Consider the following 20,805-nt stretch of genomic DNA (forward strand, 5'->3'; position numbering starts at 1 on the left):
TAGCCAATTAAATTTCGACTTTAGGTTGTTTTTCTTTTTTGCCTTGTTATTTAAGATTTGCACTCTGAGATCAGCTAATGAGTCATCGAAATGTGAAAAGGTGCCTCAACTACTCAGTTGTAGTTAGAGTAGTTTGTGCTTGCAGCTCCTGATGATAAATCTACTGAAATAAAAGTCAATCAGGAAATGCAGGAGGAGTAGAGGAACTGCAGAAATACACCAAAGTACAACTGCTGTGTAAATGCACTCGTATACTTTGCACCCCAGACATGTAATGTGTGACAGCTCATTATCATCAGTACTGCAGTGCTGGCTCCATCTAGTGTTCACTATTCATGCAAACATCACCACAGCAGATCATCATGGTGCCGTAATGTTTCTCTCTAAACCAAAACTCTTTGAAGGTAACCAGGCAAAATCAAATGACATTAAAACACTTGAAGCTTCTTGTTTTATTGGTTTACAGCATTGAATCAATCGTAATTTCTTGGTTCTTATAAACAAATCAACAGCAAAGACCTCTCAAAGCTACATGGAACTATTCACATTTTTTCAATAAGGTAGGGCACTCATAAATACATAAAATACACATAAATCAGTTTGTCAGTTCTGAGATCCTCTATTGTTCATTTTCTCTTCGCTCCAACATGATCAGCTCAGTTTCTGTGATGATGGCAGTCTGATTCAAACAACAGCACTAAATTGAAAATGCAAACAGCTGACATTTGTACAGAATTCACAGGATTCACATGAAAATAAATCAGGCTTTAGAAAGGCTTTTCTCAAATGTCTGAGTGGAATTTCTAGATACATTTTCTTTATTTACACCGTTGGCTTTTAATTGTCCAACAAACAAAATGAACAAAAAGCAAATTTTAGACTGTTCTAGAGGCCAAGTGGGGACCTCATGGAAATCTCTGGATGACCGGGAGAAATGCGTATTCACTGACAGGTTTCTGTAAAGCCAGTTTTTAGCATCACACTTCTCACAGTGTAACTCGAGCTCAGAGGGTAGTTATTGAGTGTCTGCAGGCAAGCCAGTATCTTCCATGCAAACTGCTGGCAACCTGCAATTGCAAGATTTTCGATGCAGCACTGTATAGCTTATCGTGACCAATTTCACCCTAGTAACCTCCATTAGTCACTCCAACCAGCCTGTAATGCAGACCAGGGATTCCATTACCTGTATTTTTATCAGTGTGTGAGTGATTGCTATTTAGGGGGTTGATGTGTGTTAGCAGTCAACTTTTCCTAGTTGCTTCCTCTGGGGTAAACCAATGTGTCAATGTGGGGAGTTTAGGTTAGGGTGTTTCCAATATACATCACTGAATAAAGCACAAATGTTGTTCAAGCTGTTATTGGAGTTTGTATATGTGTAAATATGTCTTCTTTGTATTATATTTTGGTTTGATATTTGTGTATGTCCTTCGACGCATATATTAAACAAATATGTAAGACTGCTTTTTTCCATTTACACAACATCTTTAAAATTAGAAATATCCTGTCTCTTAGTGACTCTGAAAAACTAGTTCATGCATTTATTACTTCCAGGCTGGACGACTGTAATTCATTATTATCAGGATGTCCTAAAAACTTGCTGAAAAGCCTTCAGCTAATCCAAAATGCTGCAGCAAGAGTACTGACAGGGACTAGAAAGAGAGAGCATATTTCTCCTGTTTTGGCTTCCCTTCATTGGCTTCCTGTTAAATCGAGAATTGAATTCAAAATCCTGCTCCTCACATACAAGGTCTTAAATAATCAGGCCTCATCTTATCTTAATGACCTTGTAGTACCATATCACCCTATTAGAGCACTTCGCTCTCGCACTGCAGGCCTACTTGTTGTTCCTAGAGTATTTAAAAGTAGAATGGGAGGCAGAGCCTTCAGTTTGCAGGCCCCTCTTCTGTGGAACCAGCTTCCAGACTGGATTCGACTTTTGTTGTGATTTGGTGCTATATAAATAAAATTGAATTGAATGTGGATGTGTATTTTCTTCATTTGTTTCTTACCCCAGATCTGGGTGGTCTCACGTGAAGCGAGTATAAAAGGAAGCCAGCTGCAGTTGTAGGTGTTGGTTAGTGTGTTGGTGTTACGTTTTATTCGAGCCTGCTGTCGTCTCTTTAAATCCACAACTGACCGCTGGCCAAAGTGACACAGCTGTAACCAGTAAGGAATCACATATTTTCCTCTCGTGAGAAATGGTTGACAGGTGATTTGAACGCACAACCTTCCTGCAACAAGGTGACAGTGCTAACTAGCACCACAACACCACCAATGTACAGAACTGAACTAAAATGTATTGCATGCTTTTAATTGAAGCAAAACATGAAAACAGTAGAGCTCCTTTGAACATCTAGCGGGTCACTGTGTGGATGAGGGCAGCTTGTGTTCCATGCAGTAGTTAAGGTCTCTTCAAGTACGTGTGCAAGGCTTAAACGTGTTCACACATGCAGCCGCTATTTGGAAGTTTTCTGTGGTAACAAAATGTATGTGGACGCACAGGAAATGGGACTGTCTGGTTCCTCCTCTAACTCAGTTGTGGTAAAGGTCTCTTCAGGACTCTGTGGCTGGCATTCACTATCAATTATAGGCATCCCCTCCTGGATCTCGGGATGTGATTGTGACTCCTGGTCCTGTACTATCAGGTTATATGAAGGGTTAGGAAACACATCATTAATTGGAAAAGATGGCAAGCCTGGCTGAGATGTGAGGCCTGTAGTGGGTAAAGTAAGGCATGGCTGGAGTTTCTTCAGAGGCTTATTGTAGTAACCTTTGGGAGTCTGAGAGAAGGTAAAAGGCATGTAGTCCTGGCCAACAACAGGCTGTGGTGGTCTGAATTTATCATGTAGTTCAGGAACATCCAAGACCTCACTGTAGTAACTCTGATCAAAGGGAAGATGACGAACTGTATGTTCATCCTGAAAAATAGAGAAAATGACATCACATTCACAGGAAAGACATCTGGATCCATATCGATTATGATGATGCACTATACAAGGAAACCAATAAATAACAGAGTAGTACAAATGTGTAGTGGAGAGATTTAGCATTAGCTAGCTAATGCTATAATGTCCAAAACACTTCAAATGGCTCTAAAAGTGAATCAGCAAAAAGTGAGTCAGTGTGCAAACATTTGAATACCCTGTTAATGCACCCAACTCTACATCTGAAATATATCTGAGAGTTAAGTTGAACTTAAGTTTGGCACCAGAAACGAATTGGTTAGATTTAGGAACACAAAAAAAAAAACTTACCGGTGATGCCAGCCACTTTTCAGTCAGCACTGGTTTTGGGATTGGAGGATAGACTTTGTGCTTGATGCTGTTGGGAGAAAATGCATTAAAATAAATGTCGGACAATGATTGGAAGCAAAAGTGGACAATATTTCACAGAAAATGTATATGCATTGCTTACCATGCCCATTGTCTGTAGCAGATAATTGTGCTGACAGACAGAATAAGAAAAACTGCTCCCAGGGATATCAAGATCAGCATTATCAGTTGATCAGCTGGTGAAAACAATGAACCGCATCGAGTAAATCAAAGAAAATGACAAATGTTGACAGTCTTACTAAAGAAAATAGTCCATATGGGGAAATAATTAACCTACCCGGGGGATTCAAGGTGACATTGATGGATGAATTACCACAAAGTCCAAATGCTGTTGATGCTGTCACCGTGAAGGTGTACATACTGATGTTCAGGTTCTTTGCAGTGAGGCTGGTGGCTTCAGGATCATCTAAATCAACACAGAGTGACCGCCATTATTACAACATAAATACATGTTTACGATCATCGGGCAACACTGGAGACTTACTTTATTTATCTCAGTCCCAAGCTAATCTTTGTGTGTGGAGAAACAAAACCAGGACTTTGTTATCAGAAGAGAAACTTAATAGTGTGATTAAAGGTCATTACCCAACAAGTGCTTTGCAAGAAAACGGCACAAAATTCTAAATATTTCAGATGTGAATTCGTATTGTGTACATACACACAGAAAGCTTTGTGTTTTTCTGAAAAATATGTCCTTAAAAAAAAAAAAAAAATCACACTTCAATCAAAACATGAAGTGATGACAGCTGGTCCTAAAACTTTGAACCAGAAAAAGAAGAAAAGATTCTGGTTTAAACCAGGAGGTAGTATCACAGCCGCATTTGAACATACTTAAGGATCACAGTGTGATATTTGTTTTGAGCTACAGCGCACTAAATGCAGTGGTCTAATTGGTCAGATCTGTGTCTTTGCATCCATAGAATCAGAAAAATGGTTCATGGTTCAAAAAAAGAAAAGCCATAACTTCATTGAGCAAAATTACATTGTTGGTGTGAACATCTGTATTAACAATAGGTAAACCTGAAAAATATTTCTAACACACAAAATATTTGCACAACCTTTGCGCGTCCAGTGTGTAAAGGCTTTAAGTGTGCTGTCCTACTAGTGCCAGCAATACATTTATAAACAAACTCAGCAAAATATTGCAGTTAAGTGTGCAATATTGGTGGCTGTAGCTCAGGTGGTAGAGCAGGTCATCTACTGATCGGAAGGTTGGTGGTTCGATTCCCGGCTTCCCCTAGTCTGCATGCCAAATATCCTTGGGCAAGATACTAACCCGAAATTGCTCTCTGATGCATTCATCGGAGTATGAATGTGTGTGAATGTCAGTTGTGCTTGTGCGAATGGGTGTGAATGGGTGAATGCACAAGTTGTGTAAAGCGCTTTGAGTGCTCAGAAGAGTGGAAAAGCGCTATATAAGAACTAGTCCATTTACCATTTACCAATAAAGAACAAATGGATTTGGCTAAGAACATAATTATTAAAACGTTTTTGTGTCAGACACTTCCCCCCCAATCTGATCTTTTCTGCAACCAAGTTAAACTGTTATAATTCTTAGTTAATTTATCCAATTGCAGTCATACTTTGCTTAAATCGACAGACTGACACCACTAAAAAGGGGGACTTGGTTTCTGTTAAACTTGCACCACAAGCGGGCATTATATAAGTCTATGTTCCATCCAAATACGCTTTCATTTCCCAAACTCAAACACATTTTGAGGCACTGCTGACAGTTAAACAGATGCTGGGAAGAATGTTCATGCTGAGGATCCTCGTAGGTGGAGAGAAAGCTCATCATATGGCAGGACGTAAACAGGAAGCTGATCCTATACTTAATGTCCAGACTGAAATCTTAGCTGGCCTGAGTGAGTATGCCTTCATACTGTACCTGTGCTCACGTTAAAAACATTCCCGCTCTTGTCCTGGTAGTAGAGAATATATCCATGGATGGAAGCAGTCTGCTTTTCCCGAGGTATGGGCTCCCAGGATACCTCAACAGCCGAGTCTTCCTGTTTGTATTTGAGTTTAAACAGCTCGACTCCTATTTCTGGAAAGATGTGACATGCATAAAATACACTGCTGATTGAACCATCGCATTTTGTGAGAAATCACTGAATCAGTCTTACTGGTCTCTCTGATGTAGCCCTTTCTTCTCTGTAGTAGCACCGCAGCTCCCTCAGTGCAGGCGTATATGGACAGCAGGTATCTCCGACCATCTTCAAAGTTCTCTGGAACAACAAAAGGGGCTGTGCTGAAACAGATGCAAATATGATCTGCAACAGTTTTGTAGGCAAAGATGAGGACGTACTTGAAAAAACTGTGGTATGAGTTCTGTTGGGAGGCACTTTCATCCACTCAAAGGTGCAATTACCGAAGACTGGACACCAGTCCACTATGTAGCCACAGCTGGCGTTAGGACTATCAGGCCAGGACAGGAAGAAGCTACCATTGCTGCCACTGATCCAGGAGGTCTTCACCTCGGATGTATCTGAAAAAGACTCTTTAAAATTAGATTTTACAACATACTCCACTTAAAAAAGGAAGAGGTTAAATCAGTATATATAGTTAAACCTTGAGAATTTTTCATGGGTTTTAAAAACAGTTTCATGCACTTTTAAGGCATTTAGCTTCCCTTTGCAGACCAATAAAATGTGCAAAAATGTACATACTCATCATGACTTGGATATATAGAATATAAACAACAATTACAAATTTGTATACTTATAATAGATATAATCTCAATCATGTGATCATGAAAACTGCTATTCCTTTTCTGCATTAGTTTGGAAACCCCTTTGCTTACAGCCTTCTGCACAGATTAGATAAAATCAAACCTCTTCCTCAAATGGAAATCAAAGTGAGCTTATCTGTAATGTGTGGTGCTCTGTTAGCTTCATACCTAGATTGCTGCGGGGGATGATGATGGTCGATGGTGATGAGCTGCCGTTTATGTTTCTAGCCGTGACAGTGACCATGTACTCCTCACTGGGGTCCAGCGTGAGTGTAAGACTGTGATTGCTTCTGGACACGTTGGTTTGGTTTGACTGATTTTTGTCTTTGGTCTTTGCCCAGGACACTTTGTAGTCAAAGATTTCTCCATGGCTCTGATTGGTCAGTGGCACCTGTGGAGACGTAACATCAAGACCTGAAATGGTAACTGTGTCCTCTGAAACATCACTTTCTAACTGTATAAGATGTTGCACTGATATTTTGTCAAATAGATTTAATAAAGATATTTTTTATTGCATCAAGTTGTGAGGAAAAAAATGAATCCAACATGCAAGTACCAAAAGCTCTAGTTTTTCTAAAGACCACTTGAGGCTGTCTCCAAAAGTCAGTTTCCAGATTTAGACCTTACCAAGAGGCCTCATAAAAGCCTTGTAAAAGCCAACTTGGACTCACCTTCCAGGAGATTACAGCCTGGTCTGCCTTCACCTTCATCCACACGTCAAGAGCATCTGGAACTGTGGTGCAACCAGACAAACGACATCTGTTACATTCACAAACTTTTTAAAGTCTTTTCTCTTAAAAAAAAACAAAAAACAAAAACAACTTACCATCACCCTTCGTGCGGATTTTGACACAATAGCTCCAGTCACCCCATTTCCAGAAATGCTGTGCTGTTCCACATCGGACCCTCACGTCATAGTCCCAGTGTGGTATCAAGTCCTTGATGACTGCAGCTGTGAGGCCAACTCCAATGTTTTCAGTCTACAAGGACAAAAATTATGTTAGCTGACTTCAGTGAAGACTTTTACTTTGAAAAGCCAATATGTAAACTTTCTTTTTTAATCTACTCACTTTGGTATTAGAGTTTCCATCACTGACATCTACTTGGCATGTGATGTTGAGATTACTGTACTTCTTCACAGTCCAGCTCCATTTCAGACTGATGTTTCTGGGGTTCACAGTTGAAGCTGCCACTTTGTCTGGAGCAACCATGTGCACTAAAACAAGAGATCACAACAATCAGCTGATCTTAAAGATTAAGAATAGCCTTTTTCCCCTCGTTTTTTCCAAAGTTTTACCTCTTTTGGTCAGGTCCACCCTGTCATGGAGCTCGAGCTTTCCCAGAGGATTAGTGACTGTTAAGGTCCAGTTCCTCTCAGCAGCATCCAGCTCCACTTTTTGCGAGCATTTACCCAATTGATGCATTGGTCCAATGTTGCATGGGCTAAAATGTAAAAATATACACTGCTTAAATATTAACAACAACAAAAAATCGAAGAACCCAGCAGGACTGCTAATGTTTTATGGAAGCAAATAAAGGCCCTTTCTCTCACCAGCCTCCACCGGCAGATTTTGTGAGCATTTTCCCAATGCTGTAGTGCAAAAGCATAAGTAGCTTAAATCTTTACCACAAAGGCTTCTGTTGGCTTCTCTGTTTACCACAAAGTAAACACAAAGTATGATGCAGTACTCGATACTACTGTGCCTGAGTGTGGTATCCATTTAGCCCATTAGCTTTCATAGTGAGAGAAAAAGAAAAAGACAAACTAACCGATGTTTGTGCATTTTGGACTGTATATAACAAACATATAAACATAAGAGATTTTCAGTGGTCCCAACTGCGGCCATTCACATATTCCCGTCTACCTCACTAATCCAACAGAGGTTGCTTCATCAATTATTCAGAAAGAGAAAATGAAATGAAATCTAGTACAACAAAGACATTTATATGTAAAGCAGGGAGTGACTGTATAATATTTTTCTGAAATCAGTAGTCAGATTACATTTTATTTACTTATTCTGACTAGCCTTTCTTTAGTCCCATACTGGAGCTCATTGTTACAACAGAGGTGTTGTGTATTTCCTTTTACCTTTCCTGGAGCAGGTATTTTCTTCTCACTTCTTCAACATCCTCTATTTTCCTTGTTATATTCCAAAAACAATCGATGGATTCCAGATCCTGGGTTTCACACTGAAGACTACTGTCACTAGGGGGGTCTAAATTTAAGGGAAATGTCAAGAAAACAAAAAAGAAGAACCAGCATTTAATTACAAGGTACATTTGACAAAACCACAAACCGCCCTCAAATGCTACAGTGCAGTGAAAAAGTATTTGGCCTCATTGTGCCAAATTTAAATGTTTCAAATCATCAAACAAATGTTAACAATAGACAAAAAAAAAGAGTAAGTACAAAATACAGTTTTTAAGTGATGGTTTTTTTCATTAAGACAAAATGCTATCAAAAGCTCCCTGGCCTGTGTTGTGTGTACAGTAATTCCTTTTTCTCAGTACTTTGTGTCATACTTACATCCAGCATGAAAACTGGCTCCGCTGATGTCTCCTTTGGTTGTTTCACATATTACATCCCTCCAGTTTTCTGATTGTTGGTCCAGGTGAACAGTCAGGGAGTGCACATGTTCACTGATCTTTGTAGTCGTTACATTAGTGCCTTTATAGTTGAGTAGAAACATTGTTTTAATACTTTCCCCATCTGGCACCATGCAGCAGAATGTGGCTGTGCTGCCCACCTCCAATATTTGGTCTCTTGGGAGAACCAGTATTTCACCCTGGTCTGAAGAAGCACAGTGATAAGAATAAACAAGACTGTAAAGTGTTTAAGAATCAAAAAAAGATCAAATGATTTGAACTTAATATTAACCAGGTAGTGTCTTCTGCATCCATGGGCTTGATTGGTTGTTGTATTGGGACCTGAGCCGGACTGAATGGCGAACACACTGCGATGGTAAATGGGAAGTCCATTTCCAGGAATGAGTAGATCCTATCTGTGCAGGTGCCACAACAACTTCACCCTACAACATTATCATAAACACATTAGAGGAACAGCTTTTTGTTTGGAGGCTACAGAAGTGAGGATTATAGTTACCCATAATAATCTCTTACATTGTGTTCAGGTTTGTCTGCAATGAGAAGCTGCAGCTCGTACACGAGCCCATCTCGTATCACAGAGCAAGAAGGGTCATCTTCCCACTTTAACAGGAAACTCTTGTAGTCAAGAGTCACATTCTGAGGTCCACAACGCAAAACACCTAAAGGAAGTGACCACAGGACATTTTATGGTTAAAGTGGAACACTGAGCAATTCTTGAGATAAAAAAGACATAGTTAGGCTGTCAGTGAGCACACAGACTCATACTGATATTTTGTTAATGGCCTCTGGTATCTAGCAGACACAAACAGTGTCATGAACAAGTATAGTATTATAGGCACGTCCATTATGTCTGCCAGATGGGGTGACTAGGACACTAAAACACTGAGGCTTAAAAATGCAGAGTCCAAAATCAGTGGTTAAATCGTGCTGCCTGTATCATTTTTTGGGAGGAGCTGAGAGTAAATATAAAAACAACTTACTAAGCAGACATTTGAAAGCTCTGCTCTATTTTTAGACTTGACTGATGAGGAATAGCAAGGGAACACTTTAGTTTCGGGGAATAACAGGTGATTTTCTGTACCGATTATGTTTTTTTAAAAAAGCAAGATGAAAAAGAAAAGCCACTGTGCAGTCATGTGATGTTGTACAGCTAACTGATGTGTGATTTAAGGGCAAAGATGATGCGCTGCTGGTTTGTAAAGTCTTTTTTCAAACCACTTCATCAAGTCATTGAACATATGTGTCCACACATGGATGTCTGCTATATATTTCTTAATAATACAATAATATTTTTCTCTACAAAGCTGAAACAGAGTTTTTGAGGTTCTGTCAAGAGAATTAACCACACAGGAAGTGATATTATTTGTCAGATATTTGCATTTAAAATGCTCAAAAACTGACAGACAGGAACAAGAAATCCACACAAATTAGTGAAGGTAAAGAAGATAGCTTGCAGACTTGTCTGCACCAGTCTGCCAGTTACAATGACCTTGGTTCTGAAAAATTGCAAACTTTGAACATTTATGTGAAACAAATTTGAATTATCAATTTGATTCAGAATAAGAATTAAGAAAAAAACTATTTCTACACACACAAAATGTTTAAAAAGAAATTATGCACATATTCTTTCACATCCACAAAAATGAGTTCTTGGGCCACCTATGACCACACCTCCACCCTCGCATGCTGTAACTTTATCTTGCTGACACGCACTGTATTTGTTTGTTTTATGACCAGTAAGAATCTGCACATAAAAAAATATCCTGTATACACAATTACAGCCTTTGCTGAAAATGGAGACTTCTTTACTAAAAATATCAGATACTTTCTGTACCTACAGATTGTCACAGAGGTTAGAGGATGACATACTCACCGTCTTCTTGTCCATCTTGTGTGCTTTCTCTGAAGAGTGAGAGCAATAACAACCACGTGATCATGATAATAATAATCCTGATAATCCTCGTTTAGAGCTGTTTGTTTATTTAGATAGAAAAAACCTTCAAGAATTCAGCCGGGTAGTTGCGGTGATAAACATCAGCTCGTCAGAGTGGTTGAAAAGCAGATTCCTGAGGCTTCTTTCATAGAAACAAAAGCATGTTCACGGGGAAGTTTGGGTTTTATTTGAAGAATCCGAGAACAAAGACTCGAACAGGGAAGAGTCACAGTGTTGGTGTCAGGTTACTCCCTGTAGCCTCCCTCCCTTCACATATACAATATGGAAATCCATTTGATTGTGAAATCCATGTGGACCCCACCACAGGAAATGGAGCATTATGTTCTCGGAAATGTGACTCACAGCAGCGAGCTCAGACATGCTCTGATGCTCCAGAAAAACATCGGTCAGGGAGAATCGAGCCTTAGATTCTGAAAAACATGATGATTCCAAACTTGGCATAATGACAGGACCTGCCGGCTCTGATTTTCAGACCAGTTATTGTAAAGCTTTAATTTAAAATTGATTCTTTGCTAAGGTCTCTGTGTAGACACTACACTGGTTCATCCTTCTAGTTAAGTGTTTTTTTTATGCATGAATGATTCATAGTTCAGTGTTAAGTGGTAAAACATTTCTCTGAAAACAGCCAGGTACGATGACTGGACTGAAAGTGAGAGCAAAAGCAGACAATGTCCAAAGGAAAATGCTAGAAGACCATGAAAAAGTCTGAAGAACTAATGGTTAAGCTCACTTGACCCTTTATACTGGTGCTGCAGTTGTGACATCACTTTTAGGGCACACTGCTTTTTATGAAGTTAATAACTCGGCACTCCAGCATCAAATCCAAATACTTCTCTGAGTTCTTGCACAAAGTAAATAAGCACCAAAAACCACTTAATAATAACAACAACAACAACAACAACAACAAGGCAGACAAAAAGTTGCTGCTGATGCTTTAAAATGTGGAGTCCAAAATGGTAGCTCTATTGTTTGCATACAGTCAAAATTATGTATGCACATTTTTATGATTAGATAATTAAATGTCTGCACCCTTGCTAACCCTGCAGCCAAAACATTTCATGTATCCATAAATAAGTAGGTGCCTATCAAAGAAAATTCCTGTTATTCCTGTTGAAGCTCAACATGTACAAGTATGAGATTTCCATTAGTTTACTCCAATAAGTGAAACAAAGAATTATTTATCTGCATAAAAACGGAAGACCGTCAGCAAAGGAAGCTGAGGCCATGAAGACCAGCATTAACACTACAGTTCTAGGGAAAAATAAATCTCATTAACATGTATGTACATGCACTTTGTCTCTTTTACATTAAATTGCACAGAAATTAGCGACACTAAATCCCTGACCTCCAAACTCATCTTAAAAACAATTTTAATCCCATTTGTCAAAATTTTATGGTAGGTAATATGCAGAGGTGGCAAAAGTACAGACTTTCCTTACTTAAGTAGAAATAAACTGTGTTAAAAACACTCCAGTAAAAACTGAATTATTGAAGAAACTTCTTTACTTAAGTAAAAGTGAAAAAGTGCCTACTCTGAAATGTACTCAAAGAAAGTAAAAAGTAGCTCCTTAAAGGACAATTCTACTAACCATTTGTGTACAACTGAACCTTATATAGTAATGTAACAGTAAAATGATATTTTAACATATCTAGAATGAAAAAATCTTCTAATCTAAATTCTAATTCAAATCTGGTATGTAGGACACAAGGAAACAAATCATTTAAAAAATACCTCCTTTCTGTTGCCTACATGGTAGAGGGTGACTTTGCCTGCATACCAAAACAGTCAAATGAGAACAGTCAGGGATTACAGTAGGATTCAGCAGGTGCAGGTGCTATGATCTCTGTAGTGGCTCAGCAAAGGGAACATATTGAGAAGTTAATAATTAAGTTAGAATTAAGCAAATTCTCTTCTACACTTGACGTAACCTAAATCTGACCATGAGTACCACAGCCACTGTGCACCAGTCCAACACAGAGCTTTACTGTGAGCTCACCACATTAATGCAAGCTAACCTGTTTATCTTTAAGAAAACTACACAGAATGTTCATGCTACGCTTCAATAAAACTGAGCGGAAACTTCACGGTGTGGGTTTCTATGCCTGAGCAGCTCTTGTAGGCCATCACTTTTGTCCTTCAAAATCACTGCCTTAACAGTGAAGTAACTTTTTTTTTGGTTTGATTACATACTTACATTGCATGAGAGTTTATTCACAAGAGTGTAACAAAGATCCATAGATTATTTCTCTGTTGTTGGCTAACAGCAGCTAACAGATAAAAACAGCAGTTCTTTCTGACAGAAAAGTTCAGGATATTCTCAACAACTAACCTCAGTATTAATATCATCTGTCAGAAGTGAGTCTCACTGACTCATCAGCCCATCCAGTAAACGGTGGAATGACAGCCTACCTGGTCCAACAAAGAGCTTAAGGGTGGATCAGGTCGGGAGCAATTTTGCTGTTTGAATTCACTAACTACAGATGAACACTGGCCAGTTTTGGGGGTAACTCTGGGATAAGAGTGTATAATACTGACAAATATTTAATTGACAAAGATCCAGTTTATTATTTAGTGCTGATATTATTCAGATATGTTAAAATATTGTGCATATACAAACAGTACTGGAAATACACCACAGAAACACACACAGTACGAGCCTCCTCAGATTTCAGCATTTCAGACCATTGAAGTTGCTTTTTTTCCTGTCAGTTTTAGCTGAAGTTTCATGGCCAGGGAGCAGCTGTTTACCTGCACACACATGGGGGCATAGTGGCATGTGGCTAGCACTGATGGATCACAGTGGGTACTCTCGCGTACGCCAGCTTCCTTCTACAGTTCAAAGGGTGGATCAGGTCGGGTTTAGTGGTTATTCTAAATGACCCGCAGGTGTGAATGTGAGTGTTTATGGTTGTCTCTCTTTCTGTCTTAGCCCTTTGACAGACTGGCAACCTGTCCAGTGTGTGTGCCGCCTCCCGCCCTATAGCAACTAGGATAGGCTCATGCCCCCCTATGACTTCGATAAGCAGAATAGGACGTATGGCTGTACACAGATGTTTTCAGATATGTGTTGCTGAACTTTAAACATTTATTTTTAGCTGACATTTATTTGCTGCAACATCAAAGTGGTGTGACAGCTTGACTTAGCTGTAGACTTCAGTTACTTTGGGATGGTTTTAAACTTTGTTTTCTGTTAACACTAAAAGTGCCTTTAAAGGGGTATTTTGCTTACAACTTTTTTATTGGTGTGTGTTACGTCCCCACATAAAAGTCTAGGCGATGAGGGTGGGGGACAGTAACAGTTAGATCCAGGTGGAATGAAAAGAACGCCAGGCAGAGGTATTTAACATAAAATAGATCTTTATTGTAGGCAAACACCTCAATAATCATATAAATGGCAACAACAAAAGGAGACAGCACCGCTGCTATAATAAGAAATCAGGGAGGTCAACCCAAAGTGGTAATGACCACTCAACAAAGAAAGCAACAATAAGGTTTCAACAGAAAGAGACAGCAACGCTGCTAACAAACAATATCCAGGCAGGCCACACAAACAAATGAAGGCCGCCGTCACTCATGGGCAATCACTGCTCAGATAAACACTACTCACAAAGAGCCACACACCAGAAGGCTGGTCATACGCAGCAGGCTGTTCCACACCTAAGCCAGTAGCACGCTCTGACCAGCACAGAGGAAATCCACCAGAAACCTCTCCTTCCTCCTCCACACTGCTCTTCTCCAGCTTATATCACCCCTGAGGGTAATTGGTTGTAACGAGAGCAGATGAGCAGCAGGTGTGACCTAAAGGAGAGGGCAGGGGCAGAGAGAGACAAGGGGAGGGGCCAGAACGAAGGAGGAGGAGAGAGAGAAGACAACACCACGCCCACACACTCCCACAGCCTCCCAGGATGTAACATTCCCCCCACCCTAAATCCACACTATACAAAACACAGAAGAAACTCATCACTATGCACTGCGTGAGAGTGCATCAGCCACCAGATTTGGGCGTAAGTAAACATGGAGAGCTCCAAGGGCTGCGACTCTGTTTCGCCAAACCATTCTCCGCTAGATAACTGACCTCCTTCCTCATCACCTCACGCTTTCCCATAGGGCAGCGGTACGCGTGCTGTTTGATTGGGGTTGCGTCCCCAACATCGATACCATGTTCACAAACATTTGTACGCGAGGGCACATCACCAAAGAGAGAGGGGTAGGAGTGCAGTAGATTAAGCACATCTTCGCATTGTGAAGGGGACAGATGAGACAAGTGGGCCGTTACTTCGGCTACGTAAGCTGAATTCGCCAACCGTCCACACTGTTGTCCCTCAGAAAGTATATGCAGATCGTCGTCAGCACTGGCCTCTACACTCAGCACGGTGGCGGAGACAGAGCTGGAGGTTGCCGCACTGGCAACAGTCTCATGGGTTTCCCTATCATGGTAGGGTTTTAACATGTTGATGTGGCACAGGCGTGTTTTCCTCCTGCGCTCTGGGGTACTGAGAACATAATCTGTCTCAGACACTTTCCTCACTATGACGTACGGTCCTGCGAAACGGGCCGTAAGAGCAGAACCAGGCACCGGTAGCAACACTAAAACCTTGTCCCCAGCCTGAAAATGCCTTTTCACAGCCTTTCTGTCATGCCACGTCTTCATGCACGCCTGGGCAGTACACAGGGCCTCTTTAGCTAATGAGGTAGCACGTTGCCAACGATCCTTACATGTCTTTACAAAATCTGCCACGTTAGTTTTTGGAGCACCCCCACTAAGGAACCTCTCTTTCAACATCTTTAGCGGGCCCCGCACCTCGCGGCCAAACACAAGTGTAGCTGGGCTGAATCCTAAGGACTCTTGCTTAACATTGCGTATTGCGAACAGTACAAAGGGGACACCCTCATCCCAGCTTCTGCCCGTGTCATGGCAGTACTTTTTTAGCATAGCCTTAAGTGTTTGGTGCCAACGCTCAAGTGCACCCTGCGACTCTGGGTGATAAGCACTAGACACAGAATGAGAGACGCCCAGGGAAGCTAAAGTCTGTTTGAATGCTCGAGATAAGAAGTTAGTTCCCTGGTCTGTTTGCACTGTTTTTGGAAGACCAAAGGTGGTGAAAAATTTGATTAGCGTCTTAGTAATGTTTGCAGTGGTGACCCTCCGCAGAGGAATTGCTTCGGGGAACCGCGTGGACAAACACATTATGGTCAACAAAAACTGATTGCCTGCTCGTGTTCTTGGCAACGGACCAACACAATCGACCAAAACATGCTCGAATGGCTCACCAACAGCTGGTATTGGACATAGTGGGGCGGGGGGCACAGTTTGATTTGGTTTGCCCACCAGTTGACACGTATGACAAGTATTACAGTACTTCGCAACATCTGTCTTCATTGCCGGCCAGAAGAAGTGCTGCAGAATACGGTCATATGTTTTAGTTATCCCCAAATGTCCTGACCATGAATGGTCATGGGCTAACTGTAGCACGTGCTGACGTAAACTAGCCGGGACCACTATCTGTTGGACTACACTCCAGTCCTCCCCTGGCTTTGAAGTCCACCTGCGCATTAGCAATCCATCACATACAACAAATGTCTGCTTCCTGTCTCCTGCCAGATGATCACTCTCATCTACGGCAGCAAAACATTTGGTTAACGATGGGTCTGCTTTCTGAGCGATAATAAGGGCCTCCCGTGTGAGGAGAGGGGGGGCTGCGGGTTCAGGAGCAGGCTCAGCCACTTCTTGAGCCAGTTCCTTGGCATCAGGACCCACCTCCCCCTCCTCAGAGGGCATCACATCCATCCCCAGCATAGAGCCGACCACTGACCCTGACAAGTCAACCACTTCTCCCTGCCGATGGGCCTGTGACCGGGTAAGAACACCTACGGGAAATACATCCGGGTGCTGCCGGTTTAAAACATCTGGCCAGGGGCTTGGGTCAGGGGTCTTTGTAACCTCTGGGGCAGGATAAACCTTCCCGCCTGCAATGTCATTGCCCATTATGAAGTCCACACCATCAATCGGGAAACAAGGACACACAGCTACAGGAAAAACACCGCTTATCAGGTCACTCTGCACCCAAATTCGATGGAGGGGGGCTGGCACATAAGTCATTCCAACGCCCCTAACAATAACATCAGTGCCGCTGGCGGTCTTTTCATCAAAGGCAAGTGCACTAGCCAGTATGAGGGACTGTGAACCACCTGTGTCGCGTAGAATGGTCACAGTACGTCCATCTCCAGGCTTACCAGAGAGTGACACCGCTCCTTTGAAAATGAAAGGTTTAAAACATTCGTCAGGCGTTTCAGTGCTAAGTGGTCTACTACCAGAAGAAGCGTTTTTAATCAGCCCTATCCCTTTTGGTTTACGTGGTGTTGAAACTGGCTGTCTTTGCCTGTAGGCCTCGCAATCCGCTATTAAATGGCCGGATTTAAAACAATAGAAACATTTCCGGTCTGACCTGGGACGAGGCACAGGCACCTCTCTCCTTGTGTCTTGCTCACCACTAGCCTTTGCTAGTATGTCGCGTCGCTCATGCTTAACAACACTGGTTTTATGGACGAGTGCAAACTCGTCAGCCAGGGTCGCGGTCTGCTGCAACGTAGAGACCTTCTGCTCATTCAGATATACCGCCATCCGCTCGGTGACGCAATTCTTGAACTCCTCAATGAGAATCAATTCCCGTATCGAAGCTAGGTCTGCAGCTTTACAGGCCATACACCACCGATCAAAGAGGATACTCTTTTCTCTTGCGAAATCCAGGAAGGATTGACCCTGCACCTTTTTCAGCCCCCGAAATCGCTGCCTGTAAGCCTCGGGAACTAGTTCATAGGCTAACAGGATTGCACTTTTCAGTTTGTCGTAGTCCAAGCTGCATTCAGCGGACAACGAGGAACAAACTTCCTGCGCCTTGCCCACCAGCTTGCACTGTAGCAGGATGGCCCACACATCCCGCGGCCAACGCAAGGCTGTCGCTATCCGCTCAAACGATTCAAAATAAATCTCCACCTCAGTGTCACGAAATGCAGGGACCAGACGACTATTCCTTCCTACATCAAACTGAACGTCTGTATGTGACAGCGAAGCCACCACAGGAGGGGTGGAGGCCTGCTGGAGTTCCAGCTGTCGCAGCTTGACCTTCGTCTCCGCCTCCACTTTCATCAGCTCAACCTCTCTAGCCCTAGCCAGTTCTGCGTCCAAACGCCTAAGCTCTATCTCCCTCTTCAGCTGGAACTCTCTCTCGCTCTGCTCCTTCTCCAGCTGGAGGCGAGCTAGACGGACTTTGAGCCTAGCATCCTGCTTAGAACCCTCTGATGACTGGATGGAGAGTGGATCAAAACGGGGCAGCGTCATAGGCCCCCCCTCGGGCAACCCCTGGTCCATAGGTGTGGACACTGCTGGTTCTACAACCTGGCCTCGAACAGGAGGCGCCGCACTTGGTCCAGCCGGACCGGGTGTGCTCGGAGGTTCTTGCATTACAACCACCCTCTTCTCCAACAACCCGGACACCAGAGCGGCTTTCAGCTCGGCTTTGCGTAGACCAGTGGAGACACTGATCCCGTAATGTGTAGCCAGCTCATGCAGATCCCTCTTCCTACAAACATCTAGCAGGGCAAGCGACGGCTCTGCTGTAAACCCAGCAATATCAAAAGTGGCCATGAAAACCCAAAATGGCCTGCCAAAACACAAGCAAACCACTAAAAGGCCACACACACACACACACACACACACACAATGCCTTCACTACAGAACTACACACGGGCGAAAGAGAAATGTGTTGTGTCAAAAAAAGTCAACCATTAATTGAAAAGCCCACACTCCCCCCAGTCCTGCCTGCTCAGAATCTAGCCTGTCCTAGCTTCTGGAGCGTACCAGGCTCGAGGCCACTTTAAAGGCGAATCATCAAGTGCCAAAAGGCACCGACAAGCCTACCCCCAACAGAGAATTAATCCCCACCCGGGTTTGCTCCGAAAATAAAAAAGGCAAAACAAAAAAACGAGTGTCCGAAGGAAGAGCAAATGCTCAGCTAGACACTCCCCTGTGCTAGCCGGGGAGAGCAGCAGTTGCCAAATGACCTTCACACAACACACAAACACCTGTACGCACTTGTAATCAACCCAATTCCTTTCATTCCGATCCCGGACGAGCCCCCACTTTGTTACGTCCCCACATAAAAGTCTAGGCGATGAGGGTGGGGGACAGTAACAGTTAGATCCAGGTGGAATGAAAAGAACGCCAGGCAGAGGTATTTAACATAAAATAGATCTTTATTGTAGGCAAACACCTCAATAATCATATAAATGGCAACAACAAAAGGAGACAGCACTGCTGCTTTAATAAGAAATCAGGGAGGTCAACCCAAAGTGGTAATGACCACTCAACAAAGAAAGCAACAATAAGGTTTCAACAGAAAGAGACAGCAACGCTGCTAACAAACAATATCCAGGCAGGCCACACAAACAAATGAAGGCCGCCGTCACTCATGGGCAATCACTGCTCAGATAAACACTACTCACAAAGAGCCACACACCAGAAGGCTGGTCATACGCAGCAGGCTGTTCCACACCTAAGCCAGTAGCACGCTCTGACCAGCACAGAGGAAATCCACCAGAAACCTCTCCTTCCTCCTCCACACTGCTCTTCTCCAGCTTATATCACCCCTGAGGGTAATTGGTTGTAACGAGAGCAGATGAGCAGCAGGTGTGACCTAAAGGAGAGGGCAGGGGCAGAGAGAGACAAGGGGAGGGGCCAGAACGAAGGAGGAGGAGAGAGAGAAGACAACACCACGCCCACACACTCCCACAGCCTCCCAGGATGTAACAGTGTGTTTCCAGGATTTTCTAAAAGATGTTGAACAACAACAATGAAGTGTGGCCAGAGGACACTTAATGGGCATGCCAGCCTTTTATGATCTTGAGGAATAGTAGGGGCTCAAAAAATGAATATTTAGTATGTTCATTAACAATATATCTGGCTCAGTTGTAAGAATGATTAATAAGAAGTTTGTGGCTGAAAGTCATTTAATGATATTTATCTCTAATGGTCATGAATAGAAACCCCAGAACAATTTAAATTTCAGATGACAGTTTCCCTTTAGTGGCCTCAACTGAATGGGCTAAAATAAAACAACCATAACAAATGTATCGTCATGGGGCCGGCCGGGCAGACACAGGGACCATGACATGTGGTACATCACCCAATAAGTGGTAAATGTAATTGTATACGGTACCGGTAAATGACACATTCCAACATTTCCAGAAGGCACATGAAGGGCAACTAATTTTATAGAGATTGTTTTTCTTTGTTAGCCTTTTTATATACCCCCTGACAACAGCTAACAAGCGTTGGGTGCCTTAACTACTCTGCTGTAATTAAAGCAATTTGTGCCTTTAGCTATTGGTGATAAAATAAGTGAAAATAAAAGTGGAAAGAATCAGGACATCAAATCAAATCAAATCACTTTTATTGTCACATCACATGTGCAGGCACACTGGCACAGCACATGCGAGTGAAATTCTTGTGTGCGAGCCCCACAAGCAACAGAGATGTGCAAACACAACAACACAAACGAGCAAAATACAAGAATGGCCAACCTGAAACTAATAAATATATGTACAATATATAATAGTGTATGCATTTCTGGATGTGTATACTAAATATTTTCCTACGTGTGTGTGTGTGTGTGTGTGTGTGTGTGTGTGTGTGTGTGTGTGTGTGTGTGTGTGTGTGTGTGTGTGTGTGTATACACATTTTTACAAATTAAATAGTAAAAAATAAAAAATAAAAAAATAATAAAATAATAATAACAATAATGATAATAATAATAATAATAAAATATACAGAGTTGAATATGTGCAAAACAAGTGGCATTTATATACAGTGTGGAGTGCATAATGTTGAAGTTCCAGTAGTGAAGCTGAGGTGTCTATGACGTGTTCAGCAGTCTGATGGCCTGATGGAAAAAGCTGTCTCTCAGTCTGCTGGTACGGGACCGGATGCTGCAGAACCTCCTTCCTGATGGAAGCAGTCTGAACAGTTTATGGCTGGGGTGACTGGAGTCCTTGATGATCCTCCCCGCTTTCCTCAGGCAGCGCTTCCTGTAGATGTCTTGGAGGGAGGGAAGCTCACCTCCAATTATCCGTTCAGAGCACCGCACTACTCGCTGGAGACATGCACTAAGAGTAGAGGTACCTC

General features: G+C 42.3%; 1 protein-coding gene across 1 annotated transcript; it reads right to left on the reverse strand.

The window, feature by feature from the left end:
• Positions 1-437: 437 nt before the first annotated feature.
• Positions 438-10,838, reverse strand: LOC113026111 (leukemia inhibitory factor receptor-like). The gene is made up of 17 exons (XM_026174561.2): positions 10,544-10,838; positions 9,184-9,329; positions 8,942-9,092; positions 8,591-8,854; positions 8,153-8,279; positions 7,361-7,506; positions 7,134-7,279; positions 6,890-7,043; positions 6,735-6,796; positions 6,232-6,454; positions 5,641-5,820; positions 5,459-5,560; positions 5,221-5,379; positions 3,610-3,738; positions 3,415-3,508; positions 3,255-3,321; positions 438-2,918 (listed from the first exon to the last, which is right to left on the reverse strand). The coding sequence occupies exons 1-17, from the start codon at positions 10,605-10,607 to the stop codon at positions 2,457-2,459; spliced, it is 2,676 nt and encodes an 891-aa protein (XP_026030346.2). The 5' UTR covers positions 10,608-10,838; the 3' UTR covers positions 438-2,456.
• Positions 10,839-20,805: the final 9,967 nt, after the last annotated feature.

Source organism: Astatotilapia calliptera, chromosome 7 (assembly GCF_964374335.1).
Source record: "Astatotilapia calliptera chromosome 7, fAstCal68.1, whole genome shotgun sequence".
Classification (NCBI taxonomy): Eukaryota; Metazoa; Chordata; class Actinopteri; order Cichliformes; family Cichlidae; genus Astatotilapia; species Astatotilapia calliptera.